This window comes from Patagioenas fasciata, chromosome 5, assembly GCF_037038585.1.
Source record: "Patagioenas fasciata isolate bPatFas1 chromosome 5, bPatFas1.hap1, whole genome shotgun sequence".
NCBI lineage: Eukaryota > Metazoa > Chordata > Aves > Columbiformes > Columbidae > Patagioenas > Patagioenas fasciata.
In genome coordinates this window covers 20,082,937-20,102,335 of record NC_092524.1, presented here as the reverse complement: position 1 = coordinate 20,102,335, position 19,399 = coordinate 20,082,937, and the positions used below count along the sequence as shown (strand labels likewise).

Genomic DNA, 19,399 nt, shown 5'->3' with positions numbered 1-19,399 from the left:
AGAAACAAGCTCTATCTCGTCTTTGAAGGAGTTAGCTCCAACACCGCAATAACCTCTTTCCATGCCCTGATGAGTCCTTGTATTAATATTACAATCATAAGTTTCATGGTTCTTACATTCACATTTTTGTTTTGCGACAACTCTTTTGGCTTGTTAACCTGCCAAGTGCCAGTCAATAAGAAAAATCTGGTATTAGCTACAATAAGGGCTAAAAATCTAGTAGCAAATATGCAATGAGCAGGGGAATTAATAATGAAAACATCTTCCTGTCTTAAGATATGAGCACATTTTGACACGGAGCCTACTACTGCCTTCTGTAATACTGGATGTCATTTTTGCCTGACCATCTTCACCCTTGCAGGAGAAAAAAGATGACTGACATACTGCTAGTTCATTTAGCCCATAAGGCAAAAATCAAAAGGATGCTCATTTAACTGGTATTTAAAGTGAGCAACGGATTCACTTTGCTAAGTGAGACTCAGATGCTAAGTATGCCTAATCATCAGAAAATATACCTGTAACTTGTCATGTTGCAATAAAGACAGTTTATTTGCATTTTATTTCCTCTTCTGCATTTGGAAATCTTGAGGTCTCATCTTCTTCAATCTAAAACTTTAACACTACCTTGACCCTGTCTGATCTGGTATTTTATACACATTTAGTCTTTATTTTCACTTCAGCCCACAGGTCCTCCTCTCTTATAGACTGTGTCACCCAGTAGAGGGTGCACCGCTTAAGCTGTAATTCTGCCAATAAAAATTTGAGTGGAAAAATATAAATAGATCACTGGTAACTTCCTTATTTATACCTCTCGTATTTATCTTTTACAACAGGATGACACAGATAAGTCGCTTAAATCAATTTAAGAGTTCAAAGAATTTAACTTGACTACAGTGCAGTGTGCACATCATGGAGTTGGCGTACTTGGAGTCCTTGCCAAGCCCAGAGGAACTGAGCAGGCCTCCTGTGGGCCATGTCAAAGTTCCAAACAACTGAAACATAGTTTCATGTTTCCATAGTCCATGTTCCCTATCCAGATACGATTTCCAAGCAGAAAACAGGACCCCACCTTCAGAATACATAGCAAATCTCTTATTGGTTTTGGAAACCAGTAATTGCCTCAGGGCTGTTCTGTTAATTAAACAAAGTTTAAGCTGGAAAAGCATATCAATTAGCACAACACACTGGCTCAGGGACAACAATAATGAGCAGCAAAGCTCAGAACAGGCTGGGAAGGAGCCTGGCCACTTGACCAAAAGTTGTTGAACTGGATTTTGTTATTATAACCTGCCTAAAGTACAGTCACACAGTGATAGGCTTATTTCCATTAATTTGGTAACACAAGATTTCACTTACTTTTGGAGGCTCAAGCAGGAGTTCATGGAAGGATGAAAGTCGTGCCTTTATGGCTTCTAACACACTTCTGTTGACCGAATATGTTGAATTGCTCATGCCTGGAGGACAGATCTCTATATGGCCTTCAAATCTAAAACACACATAAGGAAAACGTGACAATATCAAAACTAGTTGTAAAACATCTTTGAGAGTGACACAGTTCTGTGAAAATAATTAAGAGGCAAGTTAAAAGGTTACAAATATAGTGTAAAGTACTTGTTGAACAAGGTTTTTCCAAACACTAGCCCCAGTACTTTTATATTTATTGTGCTTGAAATCTTCAACATGGTTTTGAGATAAAACATCACAGCTTTTTAAGGCAGACAAAGAGCTTCACTCATCTATCCTGAACATAAAAAAGTTCGTTGTGACTGCCACTTAACAGAATGAATCCTGTCTGCAATTGCTAACCTAAAGATAGGTAAATCCTTTCAATTTTAGGTCAGTCTGACAAAGGTAAGGGTGTCTTGCAAAACACCTGATCACAAACTACAAAGACTACTGACCTTGCAGCTTTAGACATTCTGACATCTGTACGATTAGTTGCAGTCTTGTTTTAAAACATCGAGACTGTTGGATAAAGTGTCCTTTAGGTGAATGTTGTTCATTATATGCTAAAAGGATTATGTAATGCAATATGCAAATGTGTAACCAATTGGCTCTTTAGGACTGCCCTGAGTAGTGATAAGATTTTTATACAAAACAGCTGTTACTTTTCTTTCTGTTATGCTGGCTTTATTCCAGCATCCACACTTGTACAACTCCGTAATAAACAATATCTTATATCTGTGTGCTACAATTTGGCTTTTTTTTGCACACTGGGTGATAGAACCTTGGGTCTGGGTCAACAAGTTGAATGTTCCACAATGATCTGTCCAACAGTTTCTCAAAGTGAAGTTGTAATAAAGTTCCAAATAACTTTTTAAAAAAAACTCAATGCCTACTCACTGCACTGTATATATTTACTCTATTTCTTGTATCCAGAAACAAACTGATGAAATGCAATTAGCCTGATCTGCCAATTGGCACTTTAACTAGCTTCTGGAAAAAACTGCAGAAAGACCAGTCATTTGCTGAAAGTGTACTAATGCCAACTGCAATCACTTGGTTTGCTCTTTTACTTCTTCAGATATAAGAAGCCATAAAAATAGTTCAATCAGAAGTACAGGGAAGACACTTGCTATTGCTGAACAGTACTTGAGTTAAAATACGCAAGCATAATTTAAGCAAAATAAGAACACTTACGTCTGTCGTCTTGTCTCAAGTAAGGTCAATAGTATTTGGATTGCACTGACTATTGCAGATTCATTTTTTTCTTTATGGAAAATATTAGACAGCAGCTGCTCTACAATTTCTTGTCTGAAAAGAAAAGTATTGGCATCAGACGTAACACTGCTTCAGGAAGCAGCTGTTAACAGCAGTAGCTACCATTTCCCTATGTAAAATTAATAAGGGAATAATACAAAGAACACTACTAGCTATTTCAAGATAGCAGGACAATTGCTCCCATCCACACTGTCCCCATCGTGTTTTCTTATTCCTTCCAGTGATCTATTTTTTTTGATATGACAACAAACACTACACAAAGGGAGTTTTCAGCCAGATCAAAAACCTGATTCAGCTTGCCATAACAGCCACACAAACCTAAACCTATAACAAGCAAAACAAGGGAATACAGGAGAATCTTCTCTGGCAAAAACACACACTTAGATCAACTTAAAACAAGTAACAGATTTAGGCCAAAATATCCCATCTGTGCTCTGCACAATATCAAGCTGACCTCCACATGTCTGATTCCACTAACTTTGGCAGTGTGGGAAAATTTTTTAATGATTTCTAACAATTTTTACTTGCTGAGGTATTTTAAATAATACAGAGAGATGATGGATAGCAAAAAAAAACTCACCTGAAAAGTAGAGCCTGCCATTTCTAAAGGTTTTCATATGCAGAAGTTAAACATTTTTTTATGAACTGAAATCAAATCAAATTCAGAAAGGCAACTTACTTCTCTAGACTTGCAAGCAGTGGATCTGGTTCTGAACTATTCTGTACTTGTAACATCTGGTCTCTGCTCAGACGAATAATTTCACAGAGTGACTGTGATGCATTTGAGTGCCTCTGGAACAGGAAAACATAGCTTTGCACTATGGCAGTAACAAGATCGCACAATCATAGAATGTCCTCAGTTGGAAGGGACCCACAAGTATCATGGAGTCCAACTCCTGTCCCTGCATATGACAACCCCACAGTTCACACCATACATTTGAGGGCATTGTCTTGTCTTTTCTTGAATACTGACAGGCTTGGGGCTGTGACTACTTCCCTAGGGAACCTGTTCCAGTGCTCCACTACCCTCTGGGTGAAAAACTTTTTCCTTAAGTCCAAGCTAATCCCTGCCCTGCCACATGGTTCCTGCCATTCCCTCCAGTTCTGTCATTGGTTGCCAGAGAGAAGAGATCAGCACCTACACTTCCTCCTCCCCTTGTGAAGAAGCTGTGGGCCACAATAAGGTCTCCCCTCAGTCTCCTCGAGGTTGAACAAACCAAGCAACTTTAGCTGCTTCCCCTCCAAACCCTTCCCCAACTTCATAGCCCTCTTCTGGACACTCTGCAGTAGCTTTTTCATACTCTGGCACCCAGAACTGTGCACAGTACTCCAGGTCAGGCAACACTAATGCATAGTAGAGTGGGTCAATCACCTTCTTCGAGCAGCCAGCAATGCTGCACTTGATGTACCCTAGGACACTGTTGGTCCTCTCAGCTGCCAGGGCACACTGTTGGCTCAGGTTCAATTTCCAATTGATCAGAACCCCCAGATCTCTTTCTGCTGAGCTGCTCTCCAGTCTCTCATTCCCCCACCTGTATGTACAGCCAGGGTTGCCTTGTCCCAGGTGCAAAATCCAGCACTTGCCCTTGTTAAACTTCCTGTGGCTGGTGAATGCCCAGTTCTCTGATTTATCCAGATCCCTGTGCAGGGCTCTCTGCCCTCTGGAGTGTCAATAGCTTCTCCCAATTTCATGTCATCGGCAAACTTAGTATGCCCTCAAGTCCTGAGTCTCAGTCAAGCTATTTAAGTACCCTCAGATGAGTCCCATCATACCTAATTCACTTGTAGGGATCTAGCCAGAGTGGCAAATCATGTACAAGTTCCAGATTGGTTGAGAGTTTATTGTTCAGGCAGCCATGGTTTTCTAACTCAGGGTTATGTGGGCCCCTAAGTCCACCTTTGGTGTTGAAGACTGAGGCAAAGAAAGCATTAAATGTCTTGGCTTTGTCTATGTCCCTGTTTATAAGGTGACCATGGGCCAATGTTACTTCTAGTTTGCCTTTCGGCATTAACATATCTTAAAACACCATTTTTATTGTCCTTCACAGTACTAGTCAGCTTCAATTCTAATTGAGCTTTGGCCACACAAATTTCCTCCCTACAGCAGCATCTCTGTAGTCTTTCCATGACACATGACCTTGCTTCCACTGACCATTCAGTTTCTTTTTTTGCTGTAGTTCAAGAAGATCCCTGCTCAATTGACTCGGCTTTTTGCTTCACCTGCTAGATTCCTGGAATTTTGGAATTGCCTGGTCCTGTGCTTTTAGTAGGTGGTACTTAAAAATCGACTAACACTGATGGACCCCAGCACCTTCAAAAACTTTTTCCCAGGGAATATTACTAAGTAGTTCTCTAGATTCCAGAGGAGAGGGAACCACACTTAAATACTGAAATCAGCTTACTGAGTAAAGTAAGCAGAAAACAGTAAAACTAAGATTTCTACTACTATGCTGTACAGATAAACCCAGAAGAGTGTCAGATCAATACTTACATCTTCATCTTGAGACGGATGTACAATTTCTACAAGCCGCTGAATAATTCTCTCCTCATTTAACCACTGCAAAAGTGTTTGTGTGTGTTAGTAAGAATGTTATCTAAGTGAACGAATTAAACTAATTAACAAAATGAAAAGAATGCCACAAGTCATACTGTTAGTATCTCTAAATAAGGACTATCAGTACTTTAGAAAAAAGAGTAAAATTAATGTTTCTGAGCAACTGTAAAAAGCCTTAGGTATAATTTTTAAATAAGCTTTCTGATGCAAGAAAGGGTGTTTAGTAAGGTCCAAAACTTTTCAAAAACTGCATCTGGCAGTTTTAAGTTAGATATCAAAGACCAGGGAAAGGGACCAGCCACTCAGGTTTTATGTTGTCCCCACAAGCACTGTTGCTCCACTAGAAGATATATGGGCAGCTCCAAGCAAAAAAAAAAAAAAAAAAAAAACCCCACACCAAATTTCAGTACATTTAAGAACTAAACTTTGTAAAACCAGAAGAAGATAAGCCATTTTACAGTTCACCCATGTCAGACAAAAACTCTTAGACGTTTCACTTACATTTAACACTTCTTGTCGTGGCTGTGGAGGTTCTATGCAAGTCAGTAGCCTGAGCAGTAAGTCCATTATAGCAGAGGTCCCTATGTGCTTAATAATCAGGTCTACAAAATCATGTTTCCTCTTTAAAAAATCCACAATCTAGAAATGAAAAACAAGTAAGCTTACATCTGCTTATCTGTATGTTACATGTTAAATTATACCAACCAGTTGTAGCTTCCTAACCAAATGGAGGAAATAAATGAGAACTTTTTAAACACTTTTGCCACTTAAAGCTTGATAAATTAATACAAGATAAAATAATACATATAGAGTAGCAAAAGTGGCACAGGACAGATTCATATTACAGAGTGTCTTGGGCCTCCTCTATATACCAACTTGCTGACCATCAACTACTTATAATCCGATGCACAGTCAGCTTTCCTTTTTGGTACGAATTACTCTCATCCCTGCTTAGTGGGCAAAGTTTGACACAGCAAAACCTTAACACAATATAAACAAATACAGAACTCACTAAGTTAAAGATACAGAATAGAGTCACAAACTTAATCTGCTCAGGGACAAGAGCCAGTCCTTGCAGCTCTTCACAGTATTGGGCCACATGAATGCTGCATACAACATTCCTAAATAAGGACTTCAAATGTCCCTCACCATGTCCTATAACCATTCTTCACACCAAATTGGACCCACCCCCAGTGATTCACAGTATCACAGTATGTTTGGGATTGGAAGGGACCTCAAAAGATCACCTAGTCCAGTCCCCCTGCTGGAGCAGGAACGCCTAGGTGAGGTCAGACAAGAACATGTCCAGGCGGGTTTCAAATGTCTCCAGAGTAGGAGACTCCACAACCTCCCTGGGCAGCCTGTTCCAGTGCTCTGTCACCCTCACTGAGAAGTTTCTTCTCAAATTTAAGTGGAACCTCTTGTGTTCCAGTTTGATCCCATTACCCCTTGTCCTATCATTGTTTGCCACCAAGAAGAGCCTGGCTCCATCCTCATGGCACTCACCCTTTAGATATACTTACCTTCACCTCTAACAGCAGTTAATGCAAATATCACCACATAAAATACTGAGCTAAGCCAAAAGGTAAGCACTCACAAACTGACTGCACAATTATTATAGCTCAGGCAAATCTGAATCAAGTACAACTTACTCATACACATATATTTTTAACCATGTGCATACAGTTAAAAGAAAGTGTCTTCAACTAGTATGGAAGTTGAATGGTCTTTTTTGAGTCCACTGCTATTCTTCAAATGTGCAGCTTAAAGGTAGCACTGCTGAGTACTACAACTTCATTAGAGCACTTGTTAAACTGCAGAGCTTGTAAATAGTTACCTGTTCTGGTTTTCTACTTATAAGAATACTTAGCACCTTGCTGAAGAAACTGGCCAGTAAAGGGTTTAGAGGAGATTCATTTAAGAGGAAGCTGTACAGTTTCATAAGTAAGGATTCTTCTTCTCCCAGCCTATCATTGATCTGTGAGACATCTGATGTAAGCAGCTCACATGATATGTTTGGATATCTGGGGAAAAGGAAAAAAAATTATCCATCATTCATACTTCAAAGTTGTCATACTTCGAGTTCTGAATTGAGAACCTGGTTAAGGTCTCTGACCAAGTTTTAAAGCAGGGTTGATCTGCACTAATTAAAGCAGCAAACTACTGCAAGTTAATATCACTGCATTTCAGCCTACAAGCTCTATTCTTTCATTTAAGAAATGGGCTACTTTGTTCTCCAGTAGCAATAGGACAACACTAGAGAAGTGGAGAAAAGAAAATGCAGGCTTTTATTTGTAAGATCTAGTGTTAAATTCATCTGTTCAAGTATTGATCCACCTCTTTTTTTGAAGGTAAAAGGAGTTAGTTACCAAGAAGTTAAGCAGACTGATAGTACTGAACCAATACTGGGGAGGGAGCAGTGTGTTTGACCCTTTCTAATGTAACAGGGATTTTATTAAAAAGGTCAAAAGTTCAGAATTATATATATATATGTATATATATATGTATCTCAAATATGTAGAAATTCAGTGAACTAGTCGAAGTCTGACAAAGCCTGCAAAACTAGTTAGCACTGTTTCATGACACAGAGTCAGAAGCACAGTTCAGGACATGGAGTAACGAAATTAAGAGGCCATCAAGATCTAGTTATTTCCTGCCTTGGACAGTATTATCACCCACTCACACTAACGTGAAGTTTGATAGCATCATCAGCTTAAGGTTTCTAAGTGAAAGATGCTTCGACTTCAAACACTACTACAAACACTTACAGGAGGCTTGGTTTACCAGAAATGGTGAAGTGCTACAACTAAGAGTGTAGCTTATGTCACAATATTTTTTAGATACTATTTTAAGAAAAAAATCAGCTTTCTACATAACTCTAGAATAGGCCAAAAATGGTAGAAGTGCTTTTATACTAATTGCTAGGTGTACTTTTGAGTTTGAACCTTCTCAACAAACTAGTTGAAGTCATGGTCATACTCAATTCTTACAGTTCTAGCTCTGCAAAGGCAAACACCAGCAACTAGATGTTAAGTATATTCTTTGAAGGAGTGGTACAGACCTTATTATAAGCATCCTCAAAACATATTACCAATCATCAATAAAACAAAGCTAAGCACTTAACTATACTACCCAAATAGGGTTTTTCATCCAACTATTTCCTTAAAAATCACAACTACAAGTTTCTTCACATGAGCTCCAATTTGAATTTTTAAGCCTCCTTCAGACAGCAACTGGTTTTGGAAGCACTTGTGAATAAGAGGCTTCCATTTGGAAAATACACAAATATTAGAATAATTTATTTAAAAGTTCCACAAAGCCCCTTGACCACAAACTTACTCTGAAGAGTACTATATGCCAGCACACAGGAATTTAAAACACACTATCAAATTAATTGGAGTAAATTACTCCTCTCTCCACCTTCCCAAGTCTCCCCTACCCCCAAAAGTTTTCCTACTTATATCTAATTTTTTCATCCATGTCTTGAGGTGGCTCTTCGATAATAAATGAAACTAAGTCTTCCAAACATTCTGACTTCAGCAGAAACTCTATAAGTTTGCGATTCTGAGCCTTGCACTCTTGCAGAACATCCTCTTCATCCATCAATTCCTTCAGTGTTACATCTTCTCTCTCTAGAAGTGTATCTATGTGAGATGACGAATGGAGATCAAATTTCCAAAACATGCTGGTCTGGATAAAAAGAATATAGACAAAACATTAAGTTTACCGATCTATCTAAGCAGTATTTGTAGTAACACTTCATAGTAGTATTTCATAGTTCCTAGTCCCAAAGGTACCTGCATACATAGAAACTTTCTAGAACTCAAATGAGACACAACAGTAGATGTTGATGATCAAAAGCTACAAAATCAGGTTTGATTAAAGATGACTGAATACTCCATAGTAATTTTTGTATCTTTAGCAGCAGCCAATATTCTAACAGCCAAAGAAAAGTTAGGCAGCTCCAGGGTTTCACTTACATGAAAGGAACATGCTAATCTGCATTAAAGAAAAAAGGATAACTTTAGTTTCATTTTTCAATTTATTTAATCTGCTCTTCCCAACCTTTGTTTTTAATCTATGCGCCAAATCTCAGATTCAGAACAACTTGCTCAGCAATTAAGAGTTAGAAGATAAAATGGGCACTGTATAAAAGCGCTACAATACTATCCATACTGTTGAAGAAAACACCTATAAAAGGTGGAGGAATTACAATAATTTTAACTTGCTTTACATCAAAGTACAGTGGCCCCAACCACTGAAACAGAAAAAGCTGTAACAGAATTGTGTAAGTATGAGCAACTTAACCTTTCCTTACAAAACACTTTGGCACCTGTACATTAATCCTGTTGCTCTTAGACACCTTGCAACCAGTTGCTACTGAGACAACTGTGCTATCAGTCTATGATAGATCCAATGAACTGCTGATTTCATCTCTTAAGCTCAATATAAGAATTCACTCTGTTACTCCCTTTCTAAAACAGGGCTTTTATATGACAACCTCTGATATAGTATCAGCTGGTCTTATGTGAATGCAGAATTTAAACTGATTAAAAGAGATACTACAGATAGAGACCACTAAGAGAAAGTATCCTTAAAACTGGAAGGAATATGGTTTTGAGCAGTACTCAAATAAGGAAACACTCCTTTTGCTTCTTTAGTAAATGCCTTCCATGTGTGAAGAATTAATTAAATATGTTAATTACTGCTGTGCATTAGCAACATCACCAGCTGCAAGGACATGTAATTACCACAAAGAAAGTAGGTGAATAGTACTATTTTAGCCAGAATGCTTCTGTAAGCTGCAGGTTGTATGCAGAAGCAAGCTTAAAGACAATAATCAAACTATGCTTTTGCCATGCACTGTTGTAAAAATCTACAAAAACTAGAATATAAATATCTAATTCTTATGCAAAGAGGTCAACAGCTTTAAACGTTTACTTCCAAATTAAAATTGATTGAGCATGCACACTACAGCTACTTAGAACAGTGGACTGTAAAATTTATTATAGTCATTGTGAGATGTTTAGAAAACAGATACTAGTCCAAGGATCCAGCAAAACCCTTATGACTTTCTTCATCAGCAAGATTTCCAGTATTTGATCTAAATATTGAAAAGCCTGGTATACTCAGTATGAAGAAGTTTTAACTGATTTTAGGGTTTTCATTGTTGCTTTAATCATTACACACTGATCACTTAATACCACCTTACTTTGCTTAGCCTTTTGTCAGAGGCTGTAAGCATACTTAACTGCCCCTAGATCACAGAGCTTTCTGTTTAAAGATACGGGAATCAAACAAAATAAATCAGGAAAAGATCCAGATAATTTCGCTTGCAATATCAGTACTTATGATCATCTGAGATCACACACAAGGATTAAGTGGTTACAAATAAATAAAATTTATTTACTAAAAGTATTAGTAAACCTACAAGCAGGGTTCAAAACATCTTATCTCACAAATTAGCTTACATCAAGTTATAGAAAGTCATTATTAAAAACACCAGCTTGTGGGCAATTAGGTTACACAGAGAATTACTGTACGCAGGTGAAACTAGCGCATTATTAAATTCACAGAATTTTTTTGTTTTTTAAGCCTCTAGAAAGATCAAATCCCTCTCCTTGCCCCATTTAGTGAAAGTAGCATCTTTACAAGTAACCACTACCAATGCTAACTACAGCAATTAAAGCTCATTTCAGTAGCTTCTATTTATTTGTTACTTATTTCAAGAGAAATTCAACAATGGAAGATAGCAACAACAACAACAAGGCCTACTACTGCAAACATGTTACTGCGTTATTTCACAAACTGTGTCCTGGGCAAGCTCTTTTAGGTGTCCTCCCTCAACATGTCAGGTGCTGGCCAGAGATTATTCCAGCACTTTTCAACAGGAGCCCAGATCCTTTGAAATAAGGAAAAATAAACAATATAAAATGTGCCAAAGAGGAAGTCCAGGAACCCTGAAGAGAATTTCCTTAGGTGATAATCTAGAATCAGCCTACCATAGGTCTGAAGTTTTAAAACAGCTGTTATTCTTCCCACAGTTCTACCCTCCCTCCCAAAATGTATCAATTCTGAAATTCTGAGTTATCTCCATGCTTTTTCAAATTTCAGTCCCATTCACAGTCAGAATTACACCCTATGTCCACAAATCAGGAGTGCTCTTCCCAAAACGTCACTAACTGGAAATTTAGGACAAACTCCACAGGTCAGTCGGATTGTGTTATTCCCCATGTACAAATACATCAGCAATATGACAAGAAAAATCACAACCTTTGGTTGCAATGCAAGATGTAAAAGACTGCCAAATACAAGGCGTTGCTCAAAATTAGATACTACAAGAAGCAAAATAATCCAGGACACTATTAAAAATTATCAGATGTGGAAAGAAAAATCATGGTAAAGATAGTAAAGCTGCTGCAGATATTTGACCATCTTTTTAAACTTGAGTTAGCTTTCCATAATCTCAAAACTCCCAGCAAGTGAGACTAACAGACTTCCAATTCATGTAAACAGAACTTCTAAAAGTTTACATCAACTTGCTAACATACGAGTTATGACAATTCAAGATCCCAAGGAACACCTAGCATTCACAAAAATAGTTTTCTTAGTTAATATTGTTAATAGATTCTTTCTTCTCTAAATGAATGCCTAAATGACATTACATGTAACAAACACCTGACTTAAATCTAAAAGAAAGTTCACCAAAATGAAGAAAGCCTATCAGCTGCTCTGAGACACAGGTAACTGAAATTCTCACTATAATTGTTTGCTGAAGGAAAGAAATAAAGCTTAGAAGCGATTCTTCCAGACAAGGAAAAATTGAAGTCTTCTGACTATCATAGCTGAAGAAAACCACAGATTGTGGTTAGTCTAGGGGCCAAATCCTTAATTGCCACACGCATTGGGGGGGGGGGGGGGGGGGAGTAACAATTGTATCACTAAGTTTATCTGTAGCTTTGAGTTGACCTAGCCATCAAACAACTTTCCTGAATACAGACATTCCTGTTTTCAAGCTACAGGACAAACACATGAATTCTAGTCACACAAGCATAGTTTAATTTTAGAAACGCCTCTTATATTGAATCTTTTACAAAACAGACTTGTTGCTTTAACAAGAATAAGAAAACTATTAAAGTAAGGTGCTCATCTAAGTTAAGCTTTACGTAAAACAAACATGAGAAACATACTTCGCAAGGAGTTAATTCCAGCTTGGTACCTCATACCTCAGTTCAATATTATTGGTAGCTGCAAGTATACATGGGCATCTAGAATAACTAGAAAGGACTAGAAGGACCTCAAGCTAGCCAGTTGAAGGCTGTTTTACCTGATAACTGGATGTTAAATGCATATACACAGAGCTTTCAGTAGGAACTCTGTAGATTTTTACAGTAATACCCAATTTCATTCTTCAAGCAAGAGAAACTTTTTTAAAAAAAAGTGTATCAGTGTCAAGTTGAAGATCCTGTAATATACGAAAGTCTGTGAGATGCCAGAGCTGTAACAAGGATTGTATTATAAAAAAACTAAACTGCGAATGTAACTCAGTTTTCTCTATGTACATTTTCTTACCATACAGTCCAAGTATGCAGATGAAAAAAAATTATTTTCACACAAACTTCTCCATGATTGAAACACATCCTAGATTACATAGCCTCCTTCAGGAAAACAGGTTTTAACAACTCTATGGTGTAGCAAATAACAAAGGACAACTTTGTTGGATGCAAGGAGAGAAACCATCAAAGGAGTCCTCGATGTCCAGATACTTCACCCCCTCTCAGCCGCTATGGGGCACTGCATCACTTGCAGGGAGCCAGGTCAGTGGAAGGTCAGTGAGAACCCCAGACTCTCCTGCAACACTGTTGCCACCACCTCATGCAGGGGATCCCAGGCACAAGATAAAGAGGGTGCTGGAGGCCATGCATGCAATGGGAGGCAGAGTGCAGTTCCTGTGCCCAAGGGGCAGCAGAATGCCATAAGAGAGCAATCTCTAGGAAAGGAGTCCTCAGCCCTCCTACCCTTCTCCTTTCCCACATGAGGGCATCTTTCAGGCCACAGCTGCCCCAACTCCCAGAACAGTCATGTTCGGCTACATGCATCATCATCACAGTGGCCTCCTGATGCCAGGCTCTATAAATACAGGGACCCTGGGAGCTGGCCAACAGTTCACTGAGCTTCAAGGCCCTCAGCTTTTGAAGATGATTGGAGAAAAAAAAGGCCCCACAACAGCAAAGTGAACAGCTACCTACTTTTGTGAGGGAAGACAGATAGGTGGTTGCAGGAGACACAGGAAGAAGAGGCAGCATCATAGTGGGGGTACGATCAGCCATATGGTAGTGATGCACACCACTCATATGGCTGATGGTATGGAGCCCATGGAGGTGGACCCACCCAAAGATCAAGAAATTATGAGAGTGGATCCACCTCCAGCATGGCTAACCATGATACTACAACACCATGCCAGGGCTCCCTCCCATGACACCAACAACACACATCACAGGAACACCTGGCCAGCACCCTACCATCAGCTCAGCCTCTGCAACAGATCAAGCAAAGAAGTTACAGAGACAGTTGATCCTATAGAGGAGCAGAACACTGCAGTTCTGCTATAGGATGATGTGCTGGCCTGCAGCATTAAGGTCTCTTCTAGGTGCTTCATTAGGAGCTCTTCTCAAGGTTGGTAAATAAAAAAAAAAAAAAAAAACAAACAAAAAGAAACAACAACAAAAAAAACCCAAAAAACTCAAAACACAGCAAAAACAAAAAAGGAAAAGCCCCAAACAACAAACCAAGAAAATAACAGTAAAAACACTCTTATTTGGTACTTTTCCAACTGCATATGGACTCTGTCCCCTCCTGGTCTCCCTAGTCCATGAAAGACACTAACGTGTGAGGTGTGGGTCCAGCCCAGGGCCTTCGAGATGGTGAGAGGCCAGGGCACATGACACAGAACGACACACTAAGAGAACTGCCTTTGGTCCTGAGGGTGGTAATACACTGGAGAAGGTTGCCCAGAGAAGCTGAGGATGCTCCATCCCTGGAAGTGCTCAAGGTCAGGTTAGCTGGGGTTTTGAGCTATCTAATCTAGTGAAAGTTAACTGCCAGCCCCACCTCTGTGCTGGGAAGACCATGAAACATTATCCTAGAAGCTAAGCTAAGGCACACAGAGGACAGGGAGGTGACTCAAGACAGTCAGCATGGCTTCGCCAAGGGCAAGTCCTGCCTGATCAACTTAGTGGCCTTTATGATGAACCAACTACATCAGCAGACAAAGGAAGAGCTACTGATGTAATCTAGCTGGATTTCTGTAAGGTTTTTGACACAGCCCCCCACAACACTATTCTCACTAAATTGGAGACACATGAATTTGATGGATCAACTACTCAGTGGATAGGAATTGACTGGATAGTTCCATCCAGAGTGATGGTCAACAACACAATGTCCAGACAGAGATCAGTGACAAGTGGTGTCCTTCAGGGGTCTGTATTACAACCAGTACTGTTCAATATCTTCATCAATTATACAGATATCAGGATTGAGTGCACCCTCAGCAAGTATGCCATGACTCCAAGTTGAGTGGTGCAGTTGACACATCTTAAGTACAGGATGTCCTTCAGAGGGACCTGGAAAAAGTTCAGTAAATGGGCCCACGTGAACATCATGAGGCTCAACAAAGCCAAGTGCAAGGTCCTGCATCTGAGTCAGTGCAACCCCCAATATCAATACAGGCTGGGGGATGAAGGGACAGAGAGCAGCCCTGTAGAGAAGGACTTATGCATATTGACTGGATATGACCTGACAATGTGCACTTGCAGCCTAGAAAGCTAATCAAAAGAAGTGTAGCCAGCAGGTCAAGGGAGATGATTCTGGCCCTCTGTTCTGGTGAGACCCCACCTCTCCTATGAGGAAAGGTTGAAAGAGTTGAGATTGTTCAGGCTGGAGAAGAGAAGGCTCTGGGGAGACATCACAGCTTTTCAATAGTTAAAGCAGGCTTATAAAACAGATGGGGATAGACTTTTTAACAGGGCCTGTAGTGACAGGACAAGGGGTAATGGTAACTACATACTCTCGAGTAAAATGCAAGCAAGAGACACCACCTGGCAATCCTGAGACATCAAGAAAACTGCATGAAGACACTAATTTTCATAACATCCTCTTTAATAGCTGCCATCCTCCGCCTAATGAGGATGTAGTTTATCTATTAAGTAGGAGCTTTCACTCCCTTTTCAGACAAGGGGAGAGAATCAATGAATACCTAGTTGGAAGGGACCACAAGGATCATCTGGTCAAACCTTTCTCGGCACAAGCACAGCCTAGACAAGACGGTCCAGCACCCTGTCTCCCTCCTGGGGAGATTGCTTCAATGGCTGATTGTTCTCATCATGAAACACTTCCCTCTTGCGCCCAATCAGAATCTCCACAGGACTAACTTGTACCCATTAACGCTCATCTTTCCTATGTGACTCCTTGTAAAAAGCAGGTCTCCATCTTCTTTGTATCCACCCTTTAAATACTAGAACATGGTGATGAGGGCTCCCTTAAGCCTTCTTTCCTCAAGGCTGAAAAAGCCCAGTTCTCTCAGCCTTTCCTTATATGGCAGGCTTCTCAGTCCTTCAATCACATTTCTGGCCTTTCTCTAGACCCTCTCCAGCCTGACACATCTTTTTTGTATAGTAGGGACCAAAACTGAACACAGTATTTCAGGTGTGGCTTGACAAAGCACTGACCAGAGCAGGATAATGACTTCTTTGTCTCTGCTGGTGATGTCTTTGCTAATGTAGCCCAGCATCCTGTTTGACTTCTTTGCCGCAGCAGCACGCTGTTCACTCATATCGAGTTTATTGTCAACTAGGACCCCCAGGTCCCTTTCCACAGACCTGCTCCGCAGCAGGGTAGACTCCATTCTGTGCTGCACTTTTGGATTATATTTTCCCAGGGGCAAGATTCACATTTGCCCTTGTTGAACTTACTAAGGTTCTTGTTAACCCACTGTTCCAGCTTATTCAGGTCACCCTGCAGGGAAGTGTCCACTTGCTCACCCAATTTGGGGCCATCAGCAAACTCCACAGGGTACACTTGATCCCAACATCCAAATCACTTATGAAGATGCTAAACAGTGCTGGGCACAATATCAATCCCTAGGAGACCCCATTCATGACAGGTTGCCAGTTTGAAAAGGAACCATTTACCATCACCCTTTGTGCATGGCCTGTCAGTCAGTTTCCCAGCTACTGCAGAAGTCTAGAAGGTAATGCATCAGTTTCCCTAGGAGGCAGACCCAGGAAGCTATATCAAAAGACTTTGAGAAAATCCAGGTAAACACCATCCACTGCTTGTCCCATGTCAACTGAGCATGTTATTTTGCCCTAGAAGGCAATCAGGTTTGTTGAGCATGACTTGCCCCTGGTGAAGTCATGCTGGCTATTCCCAATCACATGCTTCAACTGATTTGTGATAGCTCACAAGAGGGAGCCTGCTATGATTGCACAACAGTTAAGAATTGAAAGAGAAGTGAAATCACTTCCACCCTTACTTATCACACTGCCCTCCCTATTTATGTACACTAGCTGCCACTTCTAACTAGGTCAGATCTATAAATATTTTATTATATAATATATAGACAATACATATCCATCATGTGCATATACATACACACAATTTTACTGAACACCTCCCCAAAAAAACAAACCAAACAAACAAAAAAAATCAACTGCTTTAACATCCTGAAGTACATAAACAAATCCAAACTAGTTAATGTTTGATACTGTCTCTCACAGTATTCTCCTGGACAAGATGGCAAGCACACAGCTGGATAAACACACAATGCAGCGGGTGAGCAACTGGCTGATGGGTCAGGCTCAGAGGGTTCTCGTAAATGGGGTAATATTAGGCTGGCAACCAATGACTAGCAGGGTTCCACAGGAATCCATCTTAGGGCCAGCACTCTTCAATGTTTTCATAAATGATGTGGACACAGGACTTGAGGGATTGCTTAGTAAGTTTGCTAATGACACAAAACTGGGGGGAGCTGTTGACACTCTCACAGGAAGAGGGGCCCTGCAGAGGGATCTGGACAAACTGGAGAACTGGGTAATCACCAACCACATTAAGTTCAACAAGGGCAAATGCCAGATTTTGCACCTGGGACATGGAAACCCCTGCTGTACCTACAGACTGAGGGACGAGATGTTAGAAAGCAGCTCCATGGAGAGGATCTGGGAGTTCTGGTCAACGGGAAGCTGAATATGAGCCAACAGTGTGCCCTGGCAGCTGAGAGGGCCAACTGTGTCCTGGGGTGCATCAAGCACAGCATTGCCAGCCAGGCGAGGGAGGTGACTGTCTCACTCTACTCTGCACTGGTTCAGCCTCACCTGGAGCACTGTGTGCAGTTCTGGGTGCCACAGTATAAAAAAAAGATGTAAAGTTGTTAGAGAGTGTCCAGAAGAGGGCTACAAAGTTAGTAAAGGGTTTGGAGAGGAAGCCATATGAGGTGCAGCTGAAGTCACTTGGTTTGTTCAGCCTGGAGGATACTATGTGGAGACCTGATCGCAGTCTACAGCTTCCTCAAAAGGGGAGGAGGAAGGGTAGGTGCCAAAATCTTCCCTTTAGCGATCAGTGACAGACCCGAGGGAATGGCAGGAAGATGTGCCAGGAGAGCTTTAGGCTAGACATTAGGAAAAGGCTCTTCACCCAGAGGGTGGTGGAGCACTGGAACAGGCTTCCCAGGGAGGTGTCACAGCTCCAAGCCTGTCAGTATTCAAGAAGAGACTGGACAACGCCTTCAGACACATGGTGTGATCTGTGGGGTTGTCGCGTGCAAGGACAGGAGTTGGACTTGATGATCCTTGTGGGTCCCTTCCATCTGAGGACATTCTGTGATTCTATGATTTATGTTTACTCAAAGACACCAATCCCTCCAATCCCTCTAAATGCAAAAAGGTGTAACTGTCCAGCTAAAGCACAAAAAACCAGCCGAAACCTATAGTTTGCAATGAAGTTATAAGCACAATTTTATACCAAGTAACAACTGTATCCTTGTCAATTTCTACACACTCTCCCAAATCACAGGTTAGCAAGTGTTAATAAATACCAATCTTTATTTCCTGCAACCTACAAATTAGAAACTGATGTCCCCTGTCCCAGCAGAAAAAGATGAATCATTTTCCAGTAACTCCACTTCAACAGCCAGACACACATTTAAAATATTCATTGGTCACAAAATTCAGTTAGATTCCTCATATTTTGAATTCTCCTAATTATCCTCAAAACAGAAGTGAAGAGATCTATGTATTGAGAAAAGCAGATGGTTCCATAATATTATAATAAAAGCTAAACCATGCATAACTATTCAAAAGACAATTTTACACTGGAGCAAGCATATACCAAAAATTCAATTGTAGAAGATAGTATTACCATACTTCAATATAACAACCTATAGTGCTACACATCATTCGTGCCTAATGTATGTCAGTTCATGAGCACATCTGCTTTGAAATTCTTCCACAGAATTGGAGGCTGGGCAGCAGATACACCTCCTGGCACAAAACCAAAACACTTTAAAACATGCTCCCTCTAAAACAAATAGAATAACCACAATCATGTGTCTAGATGACCTCTGATTGTAAGAACAAGTGGGGGCAGAGAAAGCATACAGTACAACAGCAGAGTGTGTTACAAGACAAAGTTAGAAAGAGACAGCTAGAAAGTAGCCAAAAAAGCTGCAACAAAAGAGAAGGAATGGCCAAACTCTGAACTGCGGAAGGAAGAACAGCTTAGGCGGTAAATGTTAGCCTACAGAATTCAGGCAGATAAGCCTTTAATGAACATCAGGGAAACGAAACAAATTTTAAGTGGTTTCTGAATGCTTTAAGATAAAGCTTCATAGATGCAAAAGGCTAAATCTACTGGTAAAGTTTAGTAGTTTCTTACCTGTTAAACACAAAAATCAGGAAAACAGAACTATTTGTATTCTCTCAGGCTCCTTGCCCATTACAGGGTATCCTGGGTTTGGGGAGGGGAGTGGGGGGAAAAAATCTTTCAATCTACAGTATCAGCAGATTAGCAGGATTGAATTAGGATTGAATTAGATGAAGCAGATTTCTTCCTACAACGAAAAAAGAAAAT

The 19,399-nt window shown here is 40.2% G+C and overlaps 1 protein-coding gene across 13 annotated transcripts in view; it reads right to left on the bottom strand.

Moving 5' to 3' along the window:
* PPP6R3 (protein phosphatase 6 regulatory subunit 3) overlaps nt 1-19,399 on the bottom strand; it is a 63,395-nt gene that overhangs the window by 29,475 nt on the left and 14,521 nt on the right. For 12 of the 13 annotated variants that reach the window (XR_011739314.1, XR_010651372.2, XR_011739315.1 and 9 more), the window contains 8 exons: nt 19,205-19,379; nt 8,733-8,965; nt 7,113-7,299; nt 5,777-5,914; nt 5,213-5,278; nt 3,401-3,513; nt 2,641-2,754; nt 1,357-1,486 (listed from right to left, as the gene is read on the bottom strand). Coding sequence is in view for 9 of the 13 variants with exons in the window: in XM_065838056.2 (XP_065694128.2) it covers nt 1,357-1,486; nt 2,641-2,754; nt 3,401-3,513; nt 5,213-5,278; nt 5,777-5,914; nt 7,113-7,299; nt 8,733-8,959 (975 nt within the window). In the remaining 4 variants the exon portion in view is untranslated. The remainder of the gene's footprint in view (nt 1-1,356; nt 1,487-2,640; nt 2,755-3,400; nt 3,514-5,212; nt 5,279-5,776; nt 5,915-7,112; nt 7,300-8,732; nt 8,966-19,204; nt 19,380-19,399) is intronic. The other variant, XM_065838058.2, reaches the window with a different exon arrangement.